This window comes from Hippoglossus hippoglossus, chromosome 22 (assembly GCF_009819705.1).
Source record: "Hippoglossus hippoglossus isolate fHipHip1 chromosome 22, fHipHip1.pri, whole genome shotgun sequence".
Lineage (NCBI taxonomy): Eukaryota > Metazoa > Chordata > Actinopteri > Pleuronectiformes > Pleuronectidae > Hippoglossus > Hippoglossus hippoglossus.
The window spans coordinates 6,574,513-6,595,842 of record NC_047172.1 but is presented as its reverse complement, the minus strand read 5'-3'; the positions used below and the strand labels follow the sequence as shown (position 1 = coordinate 6,595,842).

Here is a 21,330-nt window from a genome sequence, read left to right as displayed (position 1 = left end):
TATCCTTTTTAGATTGCTTCGGTTGACCTTCCTGACTGTTTTTTTTCTGCAGCAAGACCAAGAAGATGCAGTCAATGTTTTATTAGAGCTGTTATCCCCACACACAGTTTTCCTGAGTGATCAGTTGCATTCTGCCTCTGACTTGCTGTTTTTTTCTGCAGGTTTTAGTCGTTGAATTGCAGTGTGGAGATTATGCTTTTATTTTGAAAACCGGAAACGAAGGGGTTATCTTCTCTTTCCAGAGGGTTTTAGTTTGTTTTTGTTTTTTTTCACAGGATCTTATGAGCGCTGACGTCCATATTTAGCCTTTTATAGATTAATAACTAGCTGCAAAACATTTCTATTCTGGAAAACCAATCGTTTGAACCGGCAGTATATTATATTTCACATTATATTTAAGCTGTTCCCGCACCGGAAGAGAGAGGCTGTGAAGCAGTGAACACCGGGAGCTTGACGGAGGAAGCCGTCAGGAACATGGCTGCGGGATAAACCGTCAACAAGACGACAGAGCCGCGGTTGGAGAACCGTATCCCGGGCTGAGGGGTTGATGGAGGCTGGAGGGTTGAGGCCATGGTGACGCCTGTGGACCGTCGGACCGTCGGTGGTTGTTCACCGGGCTGTTGACGGCGCAGCACCGGGGAGGGACCGCGACCTTGGCGGACGTTGCCATGGATCTGACGCGGCTGGCGGCGGACGCTGGTCAGTTCATCAACAGAGCGATTCAGGTAAAGATCGAGTCCCGGTCAAGGGGATGTTGGTGTTTCTGTTGACTTTGAACTGAACTGTGATCTGTGGTTGTTTCACAGGGATGAAACGCGTTTGTATGAAGAATAACGATCGTGTTAATACATCAAAGCACTGTCAGTGTTTTATTAGGATCCTCGTTAGCTCATATAGTGATAAGAATAAGTCATAAACACTATTTATTTAGTATCTGTGTATACTTATTTAGTATATATCATCTATTGATACATCTATACTTATTGAGTAGCTATCCTTATTTAGTATCTATATATCTATCTATATATCTGTCTATCCTTATTTAGTATCTATATATCTATTTATCCTTATTTAGTATCTATCATCTATCTATCCTTATTTAGTATCTATCTATTTATCCTTATTTAGTATCATCTATCATCTATCTATCCTTATTTAGTATCTATCTATCTATCTATCTATCTATCTATCTATCCGAAATCAAACCCCAGCCTTCTGTGTATGTGTTTGTATTTATATGATATTTATGATATTTTGATATTTGTTTTTATTTAATTATTATTATTCATCCAGAGGTAAATTTTGTGTTAATAATGAATAATGTTAATAATGTAGGCTCTCATGTTTGAGGTAGGCTTGTATCATTAAGGGCCTTCCCTAAGGGCCACTAAAATGTATATATGTATTTATGCATCATGGGCTCTTAGGCAAGGCCCCAAATGCGGCCAGCCTACCTCAGACCTGAGAGAGTATATCAGTGTGTGTCTGACTGTTGCCTATTGCTCCACTCTCATCAATGAATAGGTTGGTTCAGGCTTTAATGTGGTTCTGTTGTTCCGCTCCAGTACACAGGGGAGACTATCGGCCAGGCGGACAAGACAGATCTGGACCCAGGTCTGGAGGAGCTGCTGTTACTGGCAGACGCCACCAAGACCTGCACGGACAAGATAATCTCCCAGACTGAGGTCGTGCTGCAGCCGAGCACCGGTGAGACGCCAGGGTTTATTTATATCGAGGTCGATCTTTGGGAGACGAAAAGAGACGCGCTGAAAATTCAACACTAAAAATTATTATTGCTGTTTTCTTCTATTTATTTAATACGAAGCACCCATTATTGCCTCTACACTGACCTATACAGAGTATTAGTTTTTTTTACATTGAGAAAATATTCTGGATAAACCTCTTATAATTAAAAATACTTTATACTAATCTTTCATAACTCTCTGCAGAGGAAAAACACAATAACTTGTATTTATGCAGAAGTAATTAAACGTGATTTTGGGTACTTTGATTTCAATAAGGATTCATATCATCTAATTAAAAACAAAATGAAACCTACTTATGATACTTGTGTACGAGATACTGTAAATATAGATAATCTCCTGCCCAATGTCACCTGTCACCGTCAAACCAGAGCCTGTCGTGGCCATCAAGTGAGCACTAGATCTGATGCTTCTCTCTCTGTGGTTAAACTGCTGACGCATGACCTTGAATCTTTTCATCTGGGACTCCATACTTCACATTTATTTGCTCTCCCACAATCCATCTCCCTCGTGCCCTTCTGTTTGCCATGACTGTTACTGTCCTGCTCAGATGAATAGGTCTGGTTTTTCTTTTGCCTCTTTGAATCCAATTACCTCAGCTAATGGAATTATGAGTGGACGTGACCTGTAATCTATCAAATGAGGAGAGTGTTCAGCTGCCAGAAAACAATAATCGTGCGCATGGTTTTGTTCTATCGACTGAGGGCTCTTAGTTCTTCTGCACAATCCTTTTTGTTTACTTTACATTTACCTATTATGCATGGGCTTATGGGAAGGACCGGCAATTTGCAGGCAGCTGTCTCCTGTTCTGCTCTTCATGTTCTGTCAGTTTGATTATAAAATAGGGGAAACTACTTTTAAATATTAAGTGTTAATTTGAGTATATTTAGATCAGTATAGAAAGGAATGTAAAAATAAAACCTGCTGGCTAAAATATAGGGCATTCCAGAGGTCATTGGACAGATAGAGTCAAACAAGTGAAACAAGTGTGGACTCTTAAAAGACTTGTTTACTTCTGAATTCTTTTAAAGAAATACAGAACACACAGAAGATACATTTGTTGGAGTTCAGAAATGAAAACCCTTAAACCTGAGTTGACCCCTGACCTCTGATGAACAGGAGCACGATTAGAGGACCGGCTCTATGAGCATCTTGAATGGAGCGCCCCACTTCGGCCTCGGGCCCTCGAGGTTCTGGGTAATGAAATGACCCAGGCCGGGCTGGAGATTGGGTCCAACACTCCCTATGGTGAGTGCAAATTCTTCTGAATATTGTTGTGGTGACAAATTGTGTCGTATTAGCAGTTTGTCTATGTACCTGAGTGTATTGCTTTTTAAACTGCAGTGTGTTGTGTATTTAGGAACGGCACTGCTGAGGTGTGGCGAGGTTCAGAAGCAGCTCAGTGAAGCAGAGAGAAAGTTTGTCCAAAGCACGAACATCCACTTTCTCACCCCTCTGAGGAGTTTCACTGAGGGGGAACACAGAACCATACAAGTAAATCACACTAGTGCACACACACCCATAGTCTGTACATCATGGCATTTATAAAAAATACTCTACATCTCTTTCCATGTTTGTTTCTGTTGTGTCTGTCTGGTGGTAGGATGAGCGCAGGATGTTGCTGAACAAGCGTCTGGACTTGGACATCGCTAAAAGTAGACTGAAGAAAGCCCACGAGGCCGATCAAGAGTCCCGAGTGAGTCTCAGCGGTTGATTTCAAAATGTAGCCTTCAAAGTACACATCAGTTTTCTTTAATACATTTTTTGCTCTTTCTTTTCCTCAGAACCTAAATGCAAACCCGCTGGACGATGCCTACATGTCTCACGTCTCCTACATGTTCAGCTTCCTGCGTGTTAAATGGCTGAAGGTCAGTGGCTGGATACAAGGAGACACAGACACGCCCTGAACTTGATGTTTGGTCACTGAGCACATTTCTCCTCTGTCTCTGTCCTCTACACAGGTGTGGGCACAGCAGATCACGCAGGTCAGTTCATGTTCATCTTTGTGTGCACACAGGATCCATAAATTGAATATGGGAGCGAAGGCATGGTGGTGCAGTGGCAAGTTAGGATGGAGAGCTGAATATGGTCCTGACGGCTGCAATAACATTTAGCTTTCTATTGTTTAGTTGATTGAGACCTTTTACGACTAATGGGAAATTTCCAGACACAAAGCTGCTAATATGTGGGTGTAATTGGAAAGATGATTAGTGTGTGTGTGTGTGTGTGTGTTTTTGTGTGTCTGTGTGTGTAGGCAGAGATGGAGCTGAAAATCTTTCAGAGTCTGTTCGATCGACAGTCAGAAATTACAAGGCAGCTTCTGGAAGGAATCAACAACACTCATGTACGTGCACACACACACACACACACACACACACACACACACACACACACACACACACACACACACCAGAGAGAGAGAGAGAGAGATAGATTGAAGATCTTTAAAATCGTTATTGTTTTTAAGTCCTTTTTCATTTTCGAGCTAAACTGACGTCGCACCATCTGCCTCGTGTTTTATGTGTCTTGCTTTGTTTTTTCAGACCAACCACATGCGGAGTCTGACGGACTTTGTGGAGGCTCAGGCCTGTTACTTCGACCAGTGCAACCAACATGCTCAGGGGCTGCAGAAACAGCTGGCGAGGTCTGTGTAGTCCGGTTTACTTCTCCTACAAATACATCTTCACACAACTCAAGTCTCTCGCAACTTATCACGGATTTCAATTAATGTTTTTTCCTCAATATGAAGATGTCAAACCAGGAAACAAGACTATTGGTTAATTATTTTAAAAACTAAATCAATAATGTTTATTTGTTTATTATTTAATTAACACGTGTGCTTAAGAACTTTAAAACAAAGCATGAAAATGAGTTAAATTTGGTAGAAAACATTTCAATCAACTAATAATTACTGACATTAACGACTAGTCATGATTTTGTTTCCTCTCGCAGCATCCCCGCGGTTCTCTGCTCCAATAACTGGGTCTCAGAAATAAGTAATCAGCCATCAACAAGTAACCATGTGGCCAACGAGCCCACTGGATCAAATCAGGTCACTCGGATTCCCGTAGTCCTCCAACAAATTCCAGACTTCGATCAGGACTCGTGGACTGAACGTCCTTCATCAGACACTGACAAAATGACAACAGGCTCATCTCTACACACTCAGCCACTGGACCCGAAAAATAACAACAAAAACAACAACAACAACAACCAGTCAAGTGACAGCCATGAGATCAGTAACCATGCAGCGGCCAATCAGGCATCTCTCAATGCCTGTGCTTCAGACTCAGACAATCACACAACAGCTCAGCTCTCAGCGGCCAACAGGACAGTCGGCGCCCACGCAACAACCGACGGGGCGACTGCTGAGTCTTCAGCTGCAGTGGCCGGTGGTGCAGGTCACGCAGCGACGACAACCTCCTCTCAACCTTCACAACCTCAGGCTGCAAATGCAGTGTCTCGTGAAACCATGACAACCAGCGCCGTGGCCGATGAGCCCCAAACAACTGATGAAATGGGTAATGATGAGCAGCCCGCCATTAATGGAGAAGACGTCCCGGAGTCGCCACCGTCTGCCAGTCAGGATGTGGTTGAGTAGAGGCTGAAGCTCGTCAGCTGGGAGTCACTGTAATGGAGGTTCAGCTGAATTTACACCAGTGGTTACTGACGTCGTAGAGCTGAGGATACAGACGGTATTAGAATGATGCAGATACTCGATTATTATCACGTGTGGTTGGAAAAAAGAAGCTTTAATTAATCCCATAGGGACGTTACTGCAAAGTGGTTGTAAAAGTGCTTATTCTCCTAGTGCCAGTAGGATCATTCATGTATTATTAATGTTGTACGAGCATAATGACTGTTGAGTGTCAGTCCTGTGTCGTCGTAGTAGAGGTAACTGGCCTCAGGCTGCAAGTCGAGGCCGGACTGAGTGTGTTACGTCTGCAGTGTGCGCCTGTAACACGCGGATTTCCGTCAATATCTAAAAATATGTTTCACACATTTAAATGAAGAAAGGAACAACTAATCTATCTCCGTGCCAAGTGTGTATATGTGTTTGTGTGAATACGTGAATTCATGTGTGTGTGTGTTCATGTCTGTCTGTGACCCGTGTGCAACCTGTCACTTGTGTTTACAGCTCAGCCCCAAACACGCAACACCTTTAGAAAGAAGTGTGTGTGACTTTGTACAAGTTGAAGTCATTTTCCATATGGAACGTGTGCCGTGTGTGTGTGTGTGTGTGTGTGTGTGTGTGTGTGTGTGTGTGTGTGTGTGTGTGTGTGTGTGTGTGTGTGTGTGTGTGTGTGTGTGTGTGTGTGTGTGTGTGTGTGTGTGTGTGTGTGTGTGTGTGTGTGTGTGTGTGTGTGTGTTGCGGAGCCCAGCGAGGCGACAAAACACCCGGAGTGAACAGGATCTTTATGCTTTTGCATGATGCAAAAATATTCCTCCTCGTTCCTACTCTGGGTGTGTCCCCCCACCCCATGCGCATGTCAAGTCACACTCTCACCTCCACCCCCCCTGTAAGCCCCCATTAGGTGAAATGGGTAGAAGTTTCCAAAACCAGATGTTGTTGATTTTCTCCGTGAGGGCAGCCCCTCTTTACCGTGGTGTGGATCCACTCTGGAGACCCTGGATGGAAACATGTTACTGTAGCATTGGCTCTTCTGACGTAATCACTGACTAAGCTCTGTGCTTTTTGTCCCAGTTTGCAAAGATGTGTGTGGGTTCCTGCGGAGCTTCAGTGCTGCTCTGTGCCAGTTTGAAACTGCGCGAACACGCAGTCGAAGTTTTGAATGTACGCATCTGAACATGTGCAAATAAATCTGCCAACTGTGACGTCAGGTCCATTGAAATCAAGTGTGGTATTTGTTTTCCAGCTGAGGTGTTTGTGTTATTTTTATCGTTTAAATCTCCTGCTTGTCGTTCCCTGATATATACACACACACACACACACACACACACACACACACACACACACACACAATATCCAGGTTCAGGCCAAGTGTTCACATATATCACATCTCAATAATTAACACCATCCCGACACTGTAAAGCTTGTGGTGAAGCTTGGCACGCTTCACTATTATAACCACACAACACTTTATGATGTCTGGTCGTGTACGATACACACCACAAGCCCTTCAGCTTATTCACACACATTGAAACACGACTCCGAAAACACTCGCAAAAAGTGTGTTTCTACCGTTTCCTGCTCCCACTTCCCCACCCCCCTCCAGTCCGAGGCTGTAAAGACTGATTAGATCGATAAAACCCAGGTTATGTGATATTGATCTCAGTAAAGTCCAGAGGCCCGTGCTTCAATAACATCATAAACTCTTATATTACAGCACTATATCAGCCCTACGTTCTCAGAGGGGGCCTCACAGGAGGTGCAGTCAGTGCTTAAAGACAGATTCAACTGGGTTTTTGTCCCCGCAGCTTTCCCCATGACTCAGCCAAACAAGAATAGATTCCCCTCGATGCTCATCGGGGTTCCTCTGCCACACTGATGGTTGCAAGTCCTCGACACAGTCCCAGCTTATTTTTTTGTATCATTTCCAGGAATCTGTCATCAAATGCAGCATCTCTCTCTGGTGCTCATGGGATCCAGGAAGGAAGGGCAAGCTGGAGTCGTGTTTTGCACACTGGTTGAGATGAGTGAGTTATGAGAGCTGATGAATGGAGCTGGGAGCCTTATAATTACATTTCTATACCTGAGGGGACACAGACAGATATTATATCTATACATAGATAGATGCAGTTTATTGTTTTATGTGATTATTTTAGTATTATTTGTTTCACGCCAAATCACAACATCAATTATCTCAAGACACAAGGTTGAGGAGACTTGCTCGAGACAGCAGAGTAAATTAAAACAATGACAATCACAGCTATAACTAACTTCTGTCTATAGGCTCATAAAACTTGTCTCGAATTCAAAATATCAGTTCACATTCCTTTTGCAAACTATTGCAAATGGCTGAAGGAGCAAATGTGGATGATTGTTGTTATCTCTACAAACTGTATATAGTCATAAATTAGGGTTAGACAGCAGATGTAGGCTAAGTATTGTGATCTTAGACTGATTGAAAGATAAAACAAAAATAAATGAACTCAAAGAGTAGTGTTAAAAGGCCCAGAATGGCTTTATAATAGCTTTATAAATAGTCTACATCAATGCTGGGGGTCTGTCACACTGCTCTCAAGCACAGCATACTATGTGCAAAGTACAGCTAAAGCCTGATGGGGCTGTCAATACATTTGAGGTATTTAGTCAAACAGTAAAGCAGTAGAGAAATAGAAATGCTGATCCCATGATGGCACGAGGCAAAAAGTTAGAAGATAAGTTAGTATTCGCTCCTTTTGCCTTAAAAATAAAAGCAGACCAAGCACAGAGCCTTGTGGAACTCCATTTAGTACAGTAATGCAGTTTAAGACGTGCGTACTGATTTCTACTGGTGACTACTGACCGTCAGCCTACTGATGAACCTTTGTATCAGCAAGCACCACACAATCAGAGGCCTTACTTAGCTGTTTTACCTAAGACATTGGTAATCGTTAAGAAAATCATCAGTTATACACCATTATGAATTCATATTTATAAATATATTTCTTACAATTATTTCATTGTTTGGCTGTTTGCTGTATTTTCATGTCTCCATAGTTTTTCTCTCCTATATTGGGGACAAAAAGGGAAACACCCTACAACACCACACAGCTCTGGTGAAGCTGGCCTGTGTCGGCTCACTTTATAGCATTAGTGTCAGTTTGGGGTTTGTTCATAAGTGAAGTGCTGTTGCTGTTTTAAAGCATCTGTTTTTTAGCCAGTGTAAAGTCGACTGACAACACCCACTGTCCCACTTTCCCCTAACATCTCTGGTTTCATCGGGACAACCCAGAATCCAGGAACTGTTCCCTCTCTGGACTGATTAAAATTAGTGGTGTACTTTCCATAACACCCAACTTTTATCACCTCTGTACCTCCGTCTTTTCCCTTCCTATCTTCTTTCTCTACTCGTTGTCTTCTTTTTCTGCTCTTCTCAAATCACTCCTCCCCCTCACTGTCAGCTGCGACTGGTTTTTTTGGGGGGACAGCCAAACTGTAGGTGTGGTGTGCAGGTTGGTTTGGTGAACAGCATCTGGCGGCTGCTGATAAATGTAGCTCCTCTGTCCTGCAGGAAATTGTGGATTTTGTTCCGTCTTCTTCAATTCCTTGAAAGATGCGATGGAAACTTGACTTCTAGGTTTGTGGGGAACCCAATTAAAGAGACGGGAGGTCATACAATTTAAATCAAATTTTATTTCTTGGGATATCAGAGAGATCAAATTTAACGTGTGAAGGGTACGCAGAATCAGAGATCTCATAATGGGGAGAATACCCGTGGCACACTGGGGCAGTTAGCATACGTGACTATACTAATTAATCCCAGTTCAGGGGCCATCACTTAGGAGGATGTGGTCTATCCAGCCCACAAAGGAGGCGGTCTTCATGGACCACATAGACTGTGAAGGTCAAACCGAAATGAGACGGTCTGGTCTACAAAGTATTTACCTGATCAGCATTACCAGTTCGTCCCGTGCTTATTGCTGTTGCTTAGCGACAAAGCTACAGTGGGACAAGACGAGAACGTTTTAATGCTCCTTGGTTTATTAACACGTGCACCTTATCCCATTACCTCTTTTTAAAAAATGGCTTGTCACTGAAACACAATGAATCCTGGGATAGGTTTGGCCTTGAAGGATCCACACGTTGGAGCCTTCATTTTATTTGTCCTGAATTGAGACACAATTTACTGCCTCCTCAACCAACCTTGAAAGATATCAGACCTTTAATGATCTGCAGGTCAGGATGTACCTCTGCTCTCTGATTAAAGGGATTATGTAACCAATAGGCCTTATTGAAAACATATTAGACCAGGTATTGATTACATGAACATCTTAGTTTCCTTCAACCAGTCACATATTGATCTAAATGTAAACAGAGAGAGAATAATAGGAGGAAAAATACGTGAGACGGACACCGAAGAGGAAAAGATGAGCTGTTTGTGACGTGCACCAGATTTTACACTCTATGCACCTTTAAGTTTTAACTCAAATGTACAGTTTTCCTGGAGGGATCCTAGTTACAGTCATTTTATGGAGCTAAGCCCTGGAGTTGCACACACACTCATGTCCACTGTGAGGTATTTTTAGTCCAGCGAGGAAAGGAAACTTTACGCAAATATCCTCTTTCCCTTGTGTATCCTTCAGTGTCAACAATCCACCTCCGTTTCCATCCGTTCTTCATCTCTTCCTCTGCAGGGTTCTCCCTTTTTTCCTGAGATAAACCTGCCAGCTCCTGCTTCAATTAGTCCCTGTGCTACGATTATAGGCCTGTCAGATGGACAACATCAGACATAGTTACTTGGCAGACATGCTGACATGTGCTGTTGGAGCTCAGTCTGGACGTCTGCAGAGAGAAGGAAGGTCAAGGCTTTTCCTCTGACCTTGACATGTCCTATTTCTGCTACTTAACCCCAACAACCTGTTCACCAGAGAAATGTTGTCTATGGAGAATGAGATCATTTGTCCTAAGTGAGACGAGGAAATCTGCTGAATCATCTCACTGAATGTCTAATCAACAGTGTAAACAGGCAGCAGAATACAAGGACAGCCAAAATTTGGCAACATTTTCCGTGTTGCTATAGCAACTGCATTTCATTTCAAGTGGTAAAAACATAGTCATTGCGAGTTTAAAATATGATCCTGACTCTGCAATGTTGCAACTTTTAGGTTGAGGGATTTGGTGTCGACCCCGCCGAGCAGGGAGTGACTCTGAGTCATCAGGGAAGAGGTTAAAAAAGGCCGCACTGAGCTAATAGTGCTGATTGAAATGTCCTGGAAACAATGTCAATATGAGTGGAGGTGACTCTGCATATAGAAAATGAAGGTCGGTACAATGGTATGTTTCCTGAAATGACAAAAGAAGTCCCATTTGTAGGGATTTCTAAAGAGAAGCTAGTTTTATAACACAACATTTGTGGTGGGCCTCTAAATATAGGCTTGTATCGTATATTAAATTTAATTGTTAATTCAAATTCTTTTCAGTGTTGCTTCTGCTGAAGAATTTGTACTTATTCTCATTCTCTATTTCTCATTTTCTTAATAGTTTTATTTATTTTTCTGGTATTTCTGCGTGTACAGCATGGGACTGCATTTTAATGTGTTATCCCGTCTTGTATCTAAAAAATTAAGCGAGCACCTTGAATTCATGGACAGCTCCGAAGCACAAAATCAAATTACATATAGAGTGAAAATACAAAAAAAGAGATTTAACTGAATAGAGATTTTTTTTCGTTTGTTCTGGTTGAGATTGCATGTCGTATATTTTGACCTCACACTGACAACTTGGCTACTTACAAGTCGAAGAATAATTCTGTGACCCTGAGTGAACGAGAGTGGAAAAGTAAAAGGTACGTATGTGCTCCTGTCGGTTTTTGTTAGTATTTAACATAAATTCAGAATTTCCTTTCGCCCCAGTTTCCCCCCCTACCCCTGTAATTCTCCCTCTTTCCTCACAATGCCCCTATTTCCCATTCAGCTTGACTTTTAACAAAGTGCCTCCACCGAAGCATTACTCACCCAACCTACACAACAGCCCCCCCACATCTGTCCCACCCTCCCTCCCTCACTCACCCTCCTTCTTCCCTCTTGCAGAGTTATAAGTCAGCACCCACACGTTGCTCAGTGTGAAGAGCTTTACATACAGTGAAGGAGGGTCAGAGAGGACTTTCCCGAAATTATTAACAGATTATTTTTGCGATATTCTTGCCAGCGACGCATTCAAAGCTTCGTCATGCATGTGTTCGGGATCTGTCACGTGCTGTGTGTGCTCGTGGCTGCGTCCTTATGTGTGAACGAGGTCGAGTATGAAGGGAACTACGCAGGACGACTATGACAATGAGGTCTCTCAGGACCAGCAGGGAGGGTGAGTTTCCTTTATTTCTCCTTTTGTCTGTTCTGTTTCCTGCTTGTTTGAACATATGCCTCATTGTGAAAAACAGCATCTCTGATTTCCCTGCCTGATTTAATCAAGCCGTATATTGTTTTCAATGTTTTGATTCAACATTCATTCAAAGTGCTTTGTTAGATTTGGATGGTAAACATTGGAGTCCCGCAAGGCTTTATTCTTGATCTACTTCCATTCTCTGTACAACAAAGATACAAACTCCCATTGTAATGTGCAATTTATTTGTGCAGATGAAACATCTTTAGAGCCCAGAAGGGGTTTACTTATATAAAAAAGATCTCTGCTCTCATATCAAACCAAACTACTAAAATTATACTGACTATTTGTGGGACATTAACGCAAAAAACAAAACAACCGAGGCTATGGGGAAAATTAGTTTTAAATAGTGTGTTTTTCCTAAATTGAATAAGTTACAAAAAGCTTTAAAATCACAAACCCTTTTTCTCTGTACAATTGAAGATTAAAATACTATCCTCAAGTATATTGAATGCAATATGTAATAGTTTTATTTAGTGTGAAACCACTGTATTGTGTATGTAAACTGTGTGTTGAGAGTTTCTGTCTTATTCCATGTGTATACTGCATGTTTATTCCAAAAATACTTAGATAAATACAGCTTGTGATTTACATTGTAACTGATGTATCAATCAACCAGCAATGAAATTATTTCCAGTTCTTATTTTTACTTACTTTATGTGTATAGACAGTGGAAGGAAACACGTCTATGGAGACTCTGCTGTTTTGTGTATTGAACCTTTTCCATCACTGTAAAGAATCTTCTTCATCTTGACTCATGCTGTCGTCAATCCATAAACGCTGGTGGGCTAAATCACTTCTAGTCACTGGGCCACCATTTAACTGGTCGTGTCAGTTTGTGGAGTCAATATTTGTACTCTATGAAGAAGTAGTGAGTAAATTAGTAAATAAGTAACGTACTATTCCAAGATTTGTGTACTTTGCTTTAATTTTCCATCACCAAAACTACTTTGCTGCTACTTTGAGTTCCGCTGTCTTTGCTTTGGAAATATTTGTTCTTTTATGACCTTATTGTAACCCCGGTTATGAAATACATTCGTACCATAATCTTTTATATCCCAATGCTGTATCCTTGGAAGATACATTTCTCATTTCCACTAAAATGTCACCCTATTATTCCGGTTGTCTTGCTTTCTTCCACTACATTTAAGTACCACAACCAGTAACTACACTGATAATATTTGGTTATAATTGGTTTATATAAATGTTAACAACCTTGTAGTCTATCCGACCTTTATAAGTGATGCGTCCCTGTGGTTGTTGTCTACAGCGAGTCTCAACCCGCACCATGCCCAGCCTGAAGGTTTCTCTCGCTGGGACAAGCTCTTCATCGCTCTGGAGGACTCACACATGAGGCAGCTCATGTTGCTGGCGTCTCTGGACCAGTGCCGTGGAGGAATGGTCTCTCTCGGGGCGCAGGTGGAGAAGATGGCCAGGGGGACGTGCCAGCAGTGTGTGCCCAGCGTGGAGTCGGCGTGCAGGGACCAAGCGGAGCAGGCGAGTCTCTGGGTCTCGTGCTTTTGCAGCGAGGTTTTGGTGGAGACTCAGGCAGGAGGAGGCAGCGAGGGAGATGGAGGTTGAACGCCACCATGCAGACGCTCCTGCACAGCAGACACGAGGAGAACGCCCGGCTGAGGCGGCCGGACGAGGGCAGAGGTCACAGAGCGGCGGTCATCAGGGCCGAACAGACACCAGGACCAGACACCAACCGACACCAAGACCCAGAGGTTTGGGGCAGTTCTCATCCCATCTGGCCTGAAGGAGCAGGAAGTAACTCCACCGCTGGACATGGCCACGATGGAACGGGCCCTGGTCGCCATAGCAACAGAGCTGCAGAGAGTTCACCTGCAGCTGATCACAGTGATAGAGCAAGCGGAAACGTCGAGGAAAAACAGAGGAGACACATGAATCCAGGAGAGGGGAAGAATAATGAAACCAAATTGACTGGGAAACACTGCAGTGATATCGATTTGCACATTCTCATTTTTACGTTGTTTTTTTTTTTGGCCTTTTTTAAGACAGTAAAATGAAATGTATTATAAATGTTGTGGGTTCATTACAATGAATAAAAACTGATTAAACCACCTAATCAGACGCATGGAAAGGTTTCCTCCCTCCTCCCACACACTCATCAACTGCATATTCTTACACGTGCTTGTCCACACTTTCGTTTGTGCTTCGCAGAGTTTACACCATCGCCTCAGTGTTTGTGGGGTTGTGTCTGCAAATAACTTCGACCACAAGTGAGTGTGTCAGGATTAGCACAGTGTTTAATTCTGGGCAGGTCTCACCCCCAACTCATTAGCTGTTTTAAGAGTCTGTATGTAAGAGACCACGACTCACAGGGCTCTGGGTGTTTATGATTTATGAAACCCTGCCAGAACTGCCGCCCGTCTCTCCTGTAGCTGTGCACGCACGCACACACACACACACACGTATACTGTAATAAACCACAACCTTGACCAGAATTACTTTCCATGTATTTTACAGTTTCTGTAAAACGTTGAGCTGGAGAGGAATGAAAAGACAGAGAGAGCATGAAAGAGAGAAAACAGAACGAAACCTGTGAAAGAATAAGAAGTAAACATGCTTTACTTAAAATAGAGTAAATATTCTCCATTACAAGTTTTATCAGTAAAAGTTACTTAAAGGTTTAAAGTCAAAATTCAGCAGGAAAAAAACCTGTCAATGACATGTTATATAATATTTTATATTTATTACTGGTCTCATACTGGGCACATAGGGGAGCTAATATCAAATGATTCATAAGTTTTTAGTTTACATAAATCATAACTCTATAAACTGGACCTAGTTTTTTTTATGTTAAATCTGTAGTGTGGGTCTAATAAGTTATTACAGCTGTTAAATAAATGTTGTAGTGTAAACTGTAAAAGTATAAATAATTTAAAACTCTAACCTTAAACCTATGAACAAGCTTCTTATATATCTGTATGTATGCCTGTATATGTTGGTGTGTGTGTGTGTCATACATACTATTAAAACATGGGCAGAATCCAATTACATGATAAAAAATACCTTAAAGATAAACATTTGCAGGTGAACTCTCTGTGTCAGCTGCACATGTACAAGAATCTTAAATCTGCACCGCAGTAAACTTACATTTCACCATTTTTAAACATATGTAGGTTTAATTGATTTTAATTGATTTTCTCCAGCGGATGACTCACATCTATGGTATTAATGTGTACTTGTTCCCATGCCAGTCAATACATGCACCTTTGGTTTTAAAACTACAGCTGGATGAAGATCTGAAGAGTTGTTTTTTATCCTCATCATAATATCATAGTATCCTCGGTGGAATGTCCAACTCGGGGGCATTTGTTTTCATTAGAAGTCTCCATCTGTGCAGCGTGCGAGAGAGGATTTTAATGAATGGGCGCTTTGTCGGGTGTTGCTCGTTCGTTTTAATGGAGAGACAAAGCAACAAAGGGTGAAAGCAGGAGGCAAATGATGAGGAGAATAGAGGAGGATAGAACCAGAAAGGAGAGTGTCAGAGCTGGTGTGTCAGACAGGTAGTTATTACACATAATGACAGCTCAGAGCATGGGTTTTTATCAGCCAGCTGCCCGGACACAGCACCACCCTCCCTTTCTGCTTCCCTTCCGTTCCGACCCCTCTCTTTCATCCCTGTTTCGTCATCGGCCATCACTCTCCTTCCCTCCCTGCTTCTTATCTGTATGCCAATGCCATCATCTGCTCGCTCTCTACCCCGATTTATCTGCCAACCAGCAGCCAAGCAGATAGCATCAATCCTCGGCCAAACCTCAGCTGGCTGCTAGACGTGACCCAACATCACAATCCGGTGAAATGTAGCCATGCACACACACACACACACACACACACCCACACACACACACACACACACACACACCCACACACACACACACACTCAGGATGAGATCTAGACTACAAGTGGCTTCAGGAATGCGTTGTGTTCATCAGAGAGATTTTAATGTCACATCACATCGTCACTATAACAGACAACACAATATTGGCACTTTCCCAAAAGCAAAAGAGGACGATACAAAATAGATAAAGCTCCGATCATGAGTTTAGCAGTCTCTTATGTACACTGGAAACGATCTGGTGAAGGATGGAATGAGCAGAGGAGAACGTGGACGTGTGAAGAGAAGAGAGATGGTGTTTATTTGATGGGCGAGTCCAGAATCTCTTCATATTCCTCCCGCTGGCGCCGCCCGCCCCCTCGGGAGGGGAGCAGCTTCATCACCACCAGCCAAACCACGCTGAGTATGATCATCACGCTCCCGACGACCTCAGGCGCAGTGGGAACCAATGGCAGCACGGCCAGATGCAGCAGCATGGCAACGGGTACCTCCAGGCTCTGAGAGGCGGACACCAGAGCCGGATGGAGGCGTGTGAGCGCGTGCGTCATCCCCAGGAAGGCTGCCACCGAGCAGGCTACCAGGCCCAGGACCAGGCCCCAGGCTGGGGCACTCACGGGCCAGGACCAGCCCTCCTGGAGCACAACCAAGCAGGCTGGGGCGAGCAGGCAGCCCGTCCAGCTTACTGTGAACAAGGCTGTGCCCACTCCCACCCTCTCCTTCAGGGAACGATACCCGACCAGCGCCAGCGCCATCCACAGTCCTGCGAGCGCAGAGAGAGACCAGCCAAAAGCACCTCTCCAGAACACGACCGGGTCAGTCGGTGAATCTGAGTTGCTCTCATCTACTGTGGGAAGTAACACAAGGCCCAAACCACACAGCCCTGCAGCTATGGTGATCCCATCAGGCAATCCCAGCCTCTCCTCCAGGAGCAGGAAGGCCAGCGTCGCCGACAGCGCCGTGGTCGCCAGGCGCCAGGTCGTCGTGGCATTTCCGGGAGAGACAAAGGTTAAGGATGAGTAGGCGCAGCAGAGGGAGAGCGAGTAGGCGATGCCGTAACAGAGCAGCCGTAGGCGGTAGCCCTCTGGTCCGAAGGGGTTCTCCCCCCTGTGCAGTGGTACAACCACAGCGAGGAGCTGGAAGATGGATCGAACTAAGAGCAGAAACAGGGGGCCGAGGCTGAAGCGTTCGGAGGCCAGGCGGGTCAGAACGATCAAACAGCCGTGAGCCAGCGCGGCGCAGAGCAGGCCCACCCAGGTGAGGCGAGACGCAGACACAGATGCCTCCCCAAAACTGGCCAGCTGTTCCCCTACCCCTTTCCCAGACCCCTTTGCTGCTTTGGCCACCACCTCGCTCCCATCTGCCCCCGCGGCAGCCTGAGGTTTGTGGGCCGTATCCTTGTCTTTGTCTCTGGAGCCAAACAGAGTCAGGGGCCACCTCTTGCTCTCCGTCAGCTGTTTCCTGTCTGACGTCTCCTCCAGGAAAGAGCCAAAGTCCTCAAAAGACGGGGCATCGTCGTAGCCTTCGTCCCCAGGTTGAGGGAAGTGTGTGTGCACCCCAGGCTGAGGGGAGTACGGGGCATGCGTGGCATATTTGGCTGTGACAGTGTGAGGGTGGATCTTTACTCTCTTCTTAGAGCTGCCCAGGAGGTGAGTGGACTCCATTTTGAAACGTCAGAGAAGACAGACACCTGCGAGGAAAAGAAAGAAACACTTTTTTAAGAGCGACATACGAGATATATTTGACTCATGCTCCCTCTGGCAGCGTGTCTCGCTGGAATGCTGCTTGGTATCTCATTCATCTTTAATATCCAAGATAAGAATAGCGGGAGCGGGAAATGTACACAAGCTCTGAGGAATCAAAACTGGTCTTTTCGGCTTAAAGTCAAATCAGGTCCACGTCAGCAGAAACATACGGAACCATTATTATAGATGAGCAACGCTATTATCCGGCCTTTCTGTCTTCTGGGATGCCAGAACCTTGGCGGGCGGCGTTAGAGACCGGCGTCAATGACAGTTACATAACCAGTGGCTTCCTGCCTAATTTGTCTTTTATCGCTCCCCGTCTCGTCTCGTCCCCTCCCCCTTTCTCGCTCCATACACTCAAGCAGGGAAAATAGAAAATACAAAGCCTCCGTGCACACGGGTCTGTCAAATTTAGATTTTCACGAAACAGGTACATCTCCCTCCTCCTTTCTCTCTCCAGCTCTCCAACTTTTGTCCTCAGGGTCGAGCCCCACGGATGAATAACTCATAACTGACGTAGTTTGAGCTCTGCAGCAGAACAATATGGCCGTGCAGGTGCTATAAGGCTTGTGCTGCATCAGAGGTTGTAAAACACTCAGCAGTTCACTGGTCACTGTGCAACTGGAGGATACTTTCACATGTCATGGAGTTCATTCACACTAAAGCACATGCAGCACAGTGCTCAGTTATTTCACTGGTGTTTCTAGGTATTACTCAACAGTCATTCACTTTTCCATCATTAATCTTATTGCGTTACGGAAGAATTATACATTTGGAACGGATATGCAAAAGACAATACTTTATTATCTTTTATCATAAGAAAATATATATTATTCTATGAATGAAAAATGTCCTCAAGTCTAGTTTATTAAGGATCTTGACTTTATTTATACATCACTCCTGCAGCTATTCGTTCAATTCGAGGCAACTCATTTAAAAATGTGATGTTTAGATAAATTATAAAGATCTAACAATAAATAAATACACCAAATAAAGTAGAAAACCGAGGCTGAAGATAAATCTATACCTACATTCGGCCCCAGCAATGCTTACACACATTTTAAATTGTGACAGCATCACATTTCAAAAATGACTGCTCCTTGGAAAATGCAAATTAATTTCCAATTCATACAAGATTTTCACATAATATTAAGCTTAAGATGTAACATGTGCAGGATAAACAGTTGAACATGGCTGAAAACATGTATTATTTCATGGTTTAGCTCATCACGTCACCTGCAGGCTTGACAATTATCCCACGTGTATGGAAAATGTGACTCATATCAGGTTATAAAAACATCATTTCAGTTTTGTAACAGTTTAAATGTCTGGGTGAACGATCTGACTGCGGCAGAATTAGCGGTGGACTGTGTCGCCTCTGCTCTCTCCAGAGATGTGAAGTATTCCCACTTTTAAAGCCTGAGTTGCGCCGTTGCAATTACAGCAGCGAGGAGGGTCACGGTGCGAGAGCTCTTTGCTGTGAGCTTCTCTCTGGTAAATGGCAGGTGCTCATAAATAATTTATCATCAAATGGGCTGTAAATACCTGGATTTAAAGATTTAGACTTTGAGGACATTATCTGTGGATGATTGAAATGCATGAGATGTGAGTCTGGATTGAATAAAATGATAAACTGCAGCTTTATGGTTTCACAACTTCACTTCACTCTCTCAAGGGAGCAGGGCAAAAGAGCCCGAGGCACAGGAAAACATTCGAGAGGATCTATTCATCTTCCTCTCACCAAAGATCAGACGAAATCTGACTGGCTCAAAACACAAAAGGGCAAAAAAATGGGATCAGGATGTTCCTGTCTGGCTCGTCTCGGTCGGTAAAATTTACTGTTGTGGCTGCCGCCTGCCTCTGCAATGCTGCTGCTGCCACTGCTGCTCCCCTCAAAAGCTTGTTTCCACACCTTGTGAGCCGTTAACACAGTGGACAACGTACATGACCATAAAGTATTTTATATTGACTATTAATATGAACGGTGCTGTTAATAATTGAACAGTCCGATCATTTTACAACTGTCAGCGATTGATCAGATGCTGCTGTGTTTTTATAGACGTGAAACCTGGGTGTTTATATTGCCAGAGTGATATTGCATGATATTATGTAAATTGAGATGTGTGTGTGTGTGTGTGTGTGTGTGTGTGTGTGTGTGTGTGTGATGTCATTCTCAAGGTTATCTAGGTTCCTCTGTGACGCCCCCCTGTGACGCAAAAGGGTTGCAAACACACACACACACACGTGCTGCATGTGCTGCCACATTTAGATTTAATCAAATAGTCGTTTTACATCATGGAACATCATATTGTATCATAAAGTATCGTATTGAATCATAACCTATTGTGTCATATTGTATCGAATATATCACATCGTATCAGGCTGTATGTTATCGTAAACTATTGTATCATATCGTGAACTATCCTAGTGTATCATATTGTATCGTATCATATCGTAACCTATCTCGCATTGTATCGTATTGTAACCTATCGTAACCAATCATATCATACAGTATGTCATCATATCTTCACCTCCTGAATCACATCGTATCGTATCGTATCGTATCGTATCGTATCGTATCGTATCGTATCGTATCGTATCGTATCGTAACCTACTGTATCGTATCTTATTGTATGTTATCGGAGGTTACATTAGCATCACTTAAGGGTGCGTGTATTATGTTGTAACCCGTGACCCGTGCCCGAGTCTTGAATGGAGGGAGGCGCGCACTCGCTCACCCTGGAGCCTTGCGCCAGGCATCTGAATCCAGACAGTTCCCCCAGTCAGTGCTGCGCGTAATGTCGTGTTTTTACATGTTATCCAATCAATAAACCACCAGCCGCGTTATTTATTGTACATGTTACACACACAGACACACACACGCACACACACACACGCGCACACACACACACACGCACACAGAGTCTCCTCTCACCTGCTTTACGCGCAGACCAGCCGATCCCACCGGGTTGAACCTCACTCTCTCCGTCAGCCTCAGTCATTTACCGAGCATCTCTCCGGCGCTCCATCGCCTCCTCTCGTCCATTTGTTCTCCTGCTCTCTCGTTCACCCTCTCCTCCTTTATTCCCCTCTCCTCCTCCTGCTGCTGCAGTCGGGAGTGTCCCTCCTCAAGGGCACGGCGGCGCGTCTCAGCCCGGCAAGTCAGACCCTCACCCTCTCTCAGCCTCTCTCAGCCTCTCTCAGCCTCTCTCTGCTGCTGCTGCTGCTGCTGCTGCTGCTGGAGGAGGAAGATGTGTTTCCACCGCCTCCTGTCACACTGAGCTCTGATACAGATGCTGAGCTGAGAGGGAGAGAGGGAGGGTGTGTGCGTGTGTGTGCGTCTGTGCGTGTGTGTGCGTAAGGGACTATAACTATAATAATAGGGTATGAGCATGCGTGGCAACCCCTGAACACCAGCACTTATCACTGCAGGTTACCTTCCTCTTATAGAATCAGCGCACATACACATTCCTACCTGACTGTCTGGACCACTATTCCTCAATTTGAAATAAAAACAAGACATAAATACTTATTACTTTTTGCAGCGTGTGCAAAATGTGCATCATAATTTTCTTTTAAGAGTGTGTCAAGAGGTGAGGTCTTGCACATTCTGCAGTGCCACACTGACGCACAAAGATTTCGTTAATGTCTTTTCACAAATGTACTGTTTAAATAGATACTGCGCTCTTAACTGTGTATTTCAAATTAAACGATATGACTGTTCTTTCATTGAAATACATTAACGGTGGTTTTAATGTTACATTTATTATCTCATAATGCCACCTATAGTGTTTCAAACTGTAAGGGCCAATTTTTACATCAACCTTTTGGGACGTCTCTACATCATGACATGTATATATACTGTATATATATATTTGAAAAGGTTAACATTGTCTAATCAAAGGTGGGTGGCC

General features: G+C 43.8%; 2 protein-coding genes across 3 annotated transcripts; one reads left to right on the top strand and one right to left on the bottom strand.

Annotated features, from left to right (window-relative positions):
* The first annotated feature begins 264 nt into the window (after positions 1-264).
* LOC117756101 (endophilin-B1-like) lies at positions 265-20,799 on the top strand. 2 transcript variants are annotated; one of them, XM_034576437.1, is made up of 12 exons: positions 265-725; positions 1,566-1,707; positions 2,883-3,011; positions 3,124-3,257; positions 3,367-3,459; positions 3,548-3,631; positions 3,725-3,748; positions 4,018-4,107; positions 4,307-4,407; positions 4,716-5,399; positions 17,696-17,702; positions 20,789-20,799. In XM_034576437.1, the coding sequence occupies exons 1-10, from the start codon at positions 669-671 to the stop codon at positions 5,362-5,364; spliced, it is 1,503 nt and encodes a 500-aa protein (XP_034432328.1). In that variant the 5' UTR covers positions 265-668; the 3' UTR covers positions 5,365-5,399; positions 17,696-17,702; positions 20,789-20,799. The 2 variants fall into 2 exon arrangements, with proteins under 2 accessions (XP_034432328.1, XP_034432327.1); XM_034576436.1 differs by lacking the exons at positions 17,696-17,702; positions 20,789-20,799 and having other exon boundaries at positions 266-725; positions 4,716-5,762.
* Positions 15,759-20,773, bottom strand: slc35g2a (solute carrier family 35 member G2a). Its single transcript, XM_034576438.1, has 2 exons — positions 20,352-20,773; positions 15,759-17,361 (listed from the first exon to the last, which is right to left on the bottom strand). Exon 2 carries the CDS (start codon positions 17,333-17,335, stop codon positions 15,974-15,976), a length of 1,362 nt encoding a protein of 453 aa, XP_034432329.1. The 5' UTR covers positions 17,336-17,361; positions 20,352-20,773; the 3' UTR covers positions 15,759-15,973.
* Positions 20,800-21,330: the final 531 nt, after the last annotated feature.

Coding starts and splice junctions, on each gene's coding strand:
- LOC117756101 (XM_034576437.1), top strand. CDS start 669: ATGGATCTGACGCGGCTGGCGGCGGACGCTGGTCAGTTCATCAACAGA. Junction 726..1,565: donor TCATCAACAGAGCGATTCAG/GTAAAGATCGAG, acceptor GTTCCGCTCCAG/TACACAGGGGAGACTATCGG. Junction 3,258..3,366: donor GGGAACACAGAACCATACAA/GTAAATCACACT, acceptor GTCTGGTGGTAG/GATGAGCGCAGGATGTTGCT.
- slc35g2a (XM_034576438.1), bottom strand. CDS start 17,335: ATGGAGTCCACTCACCTCCTGGGCAGCTCTAAGAAGAGAGTAAAGATC.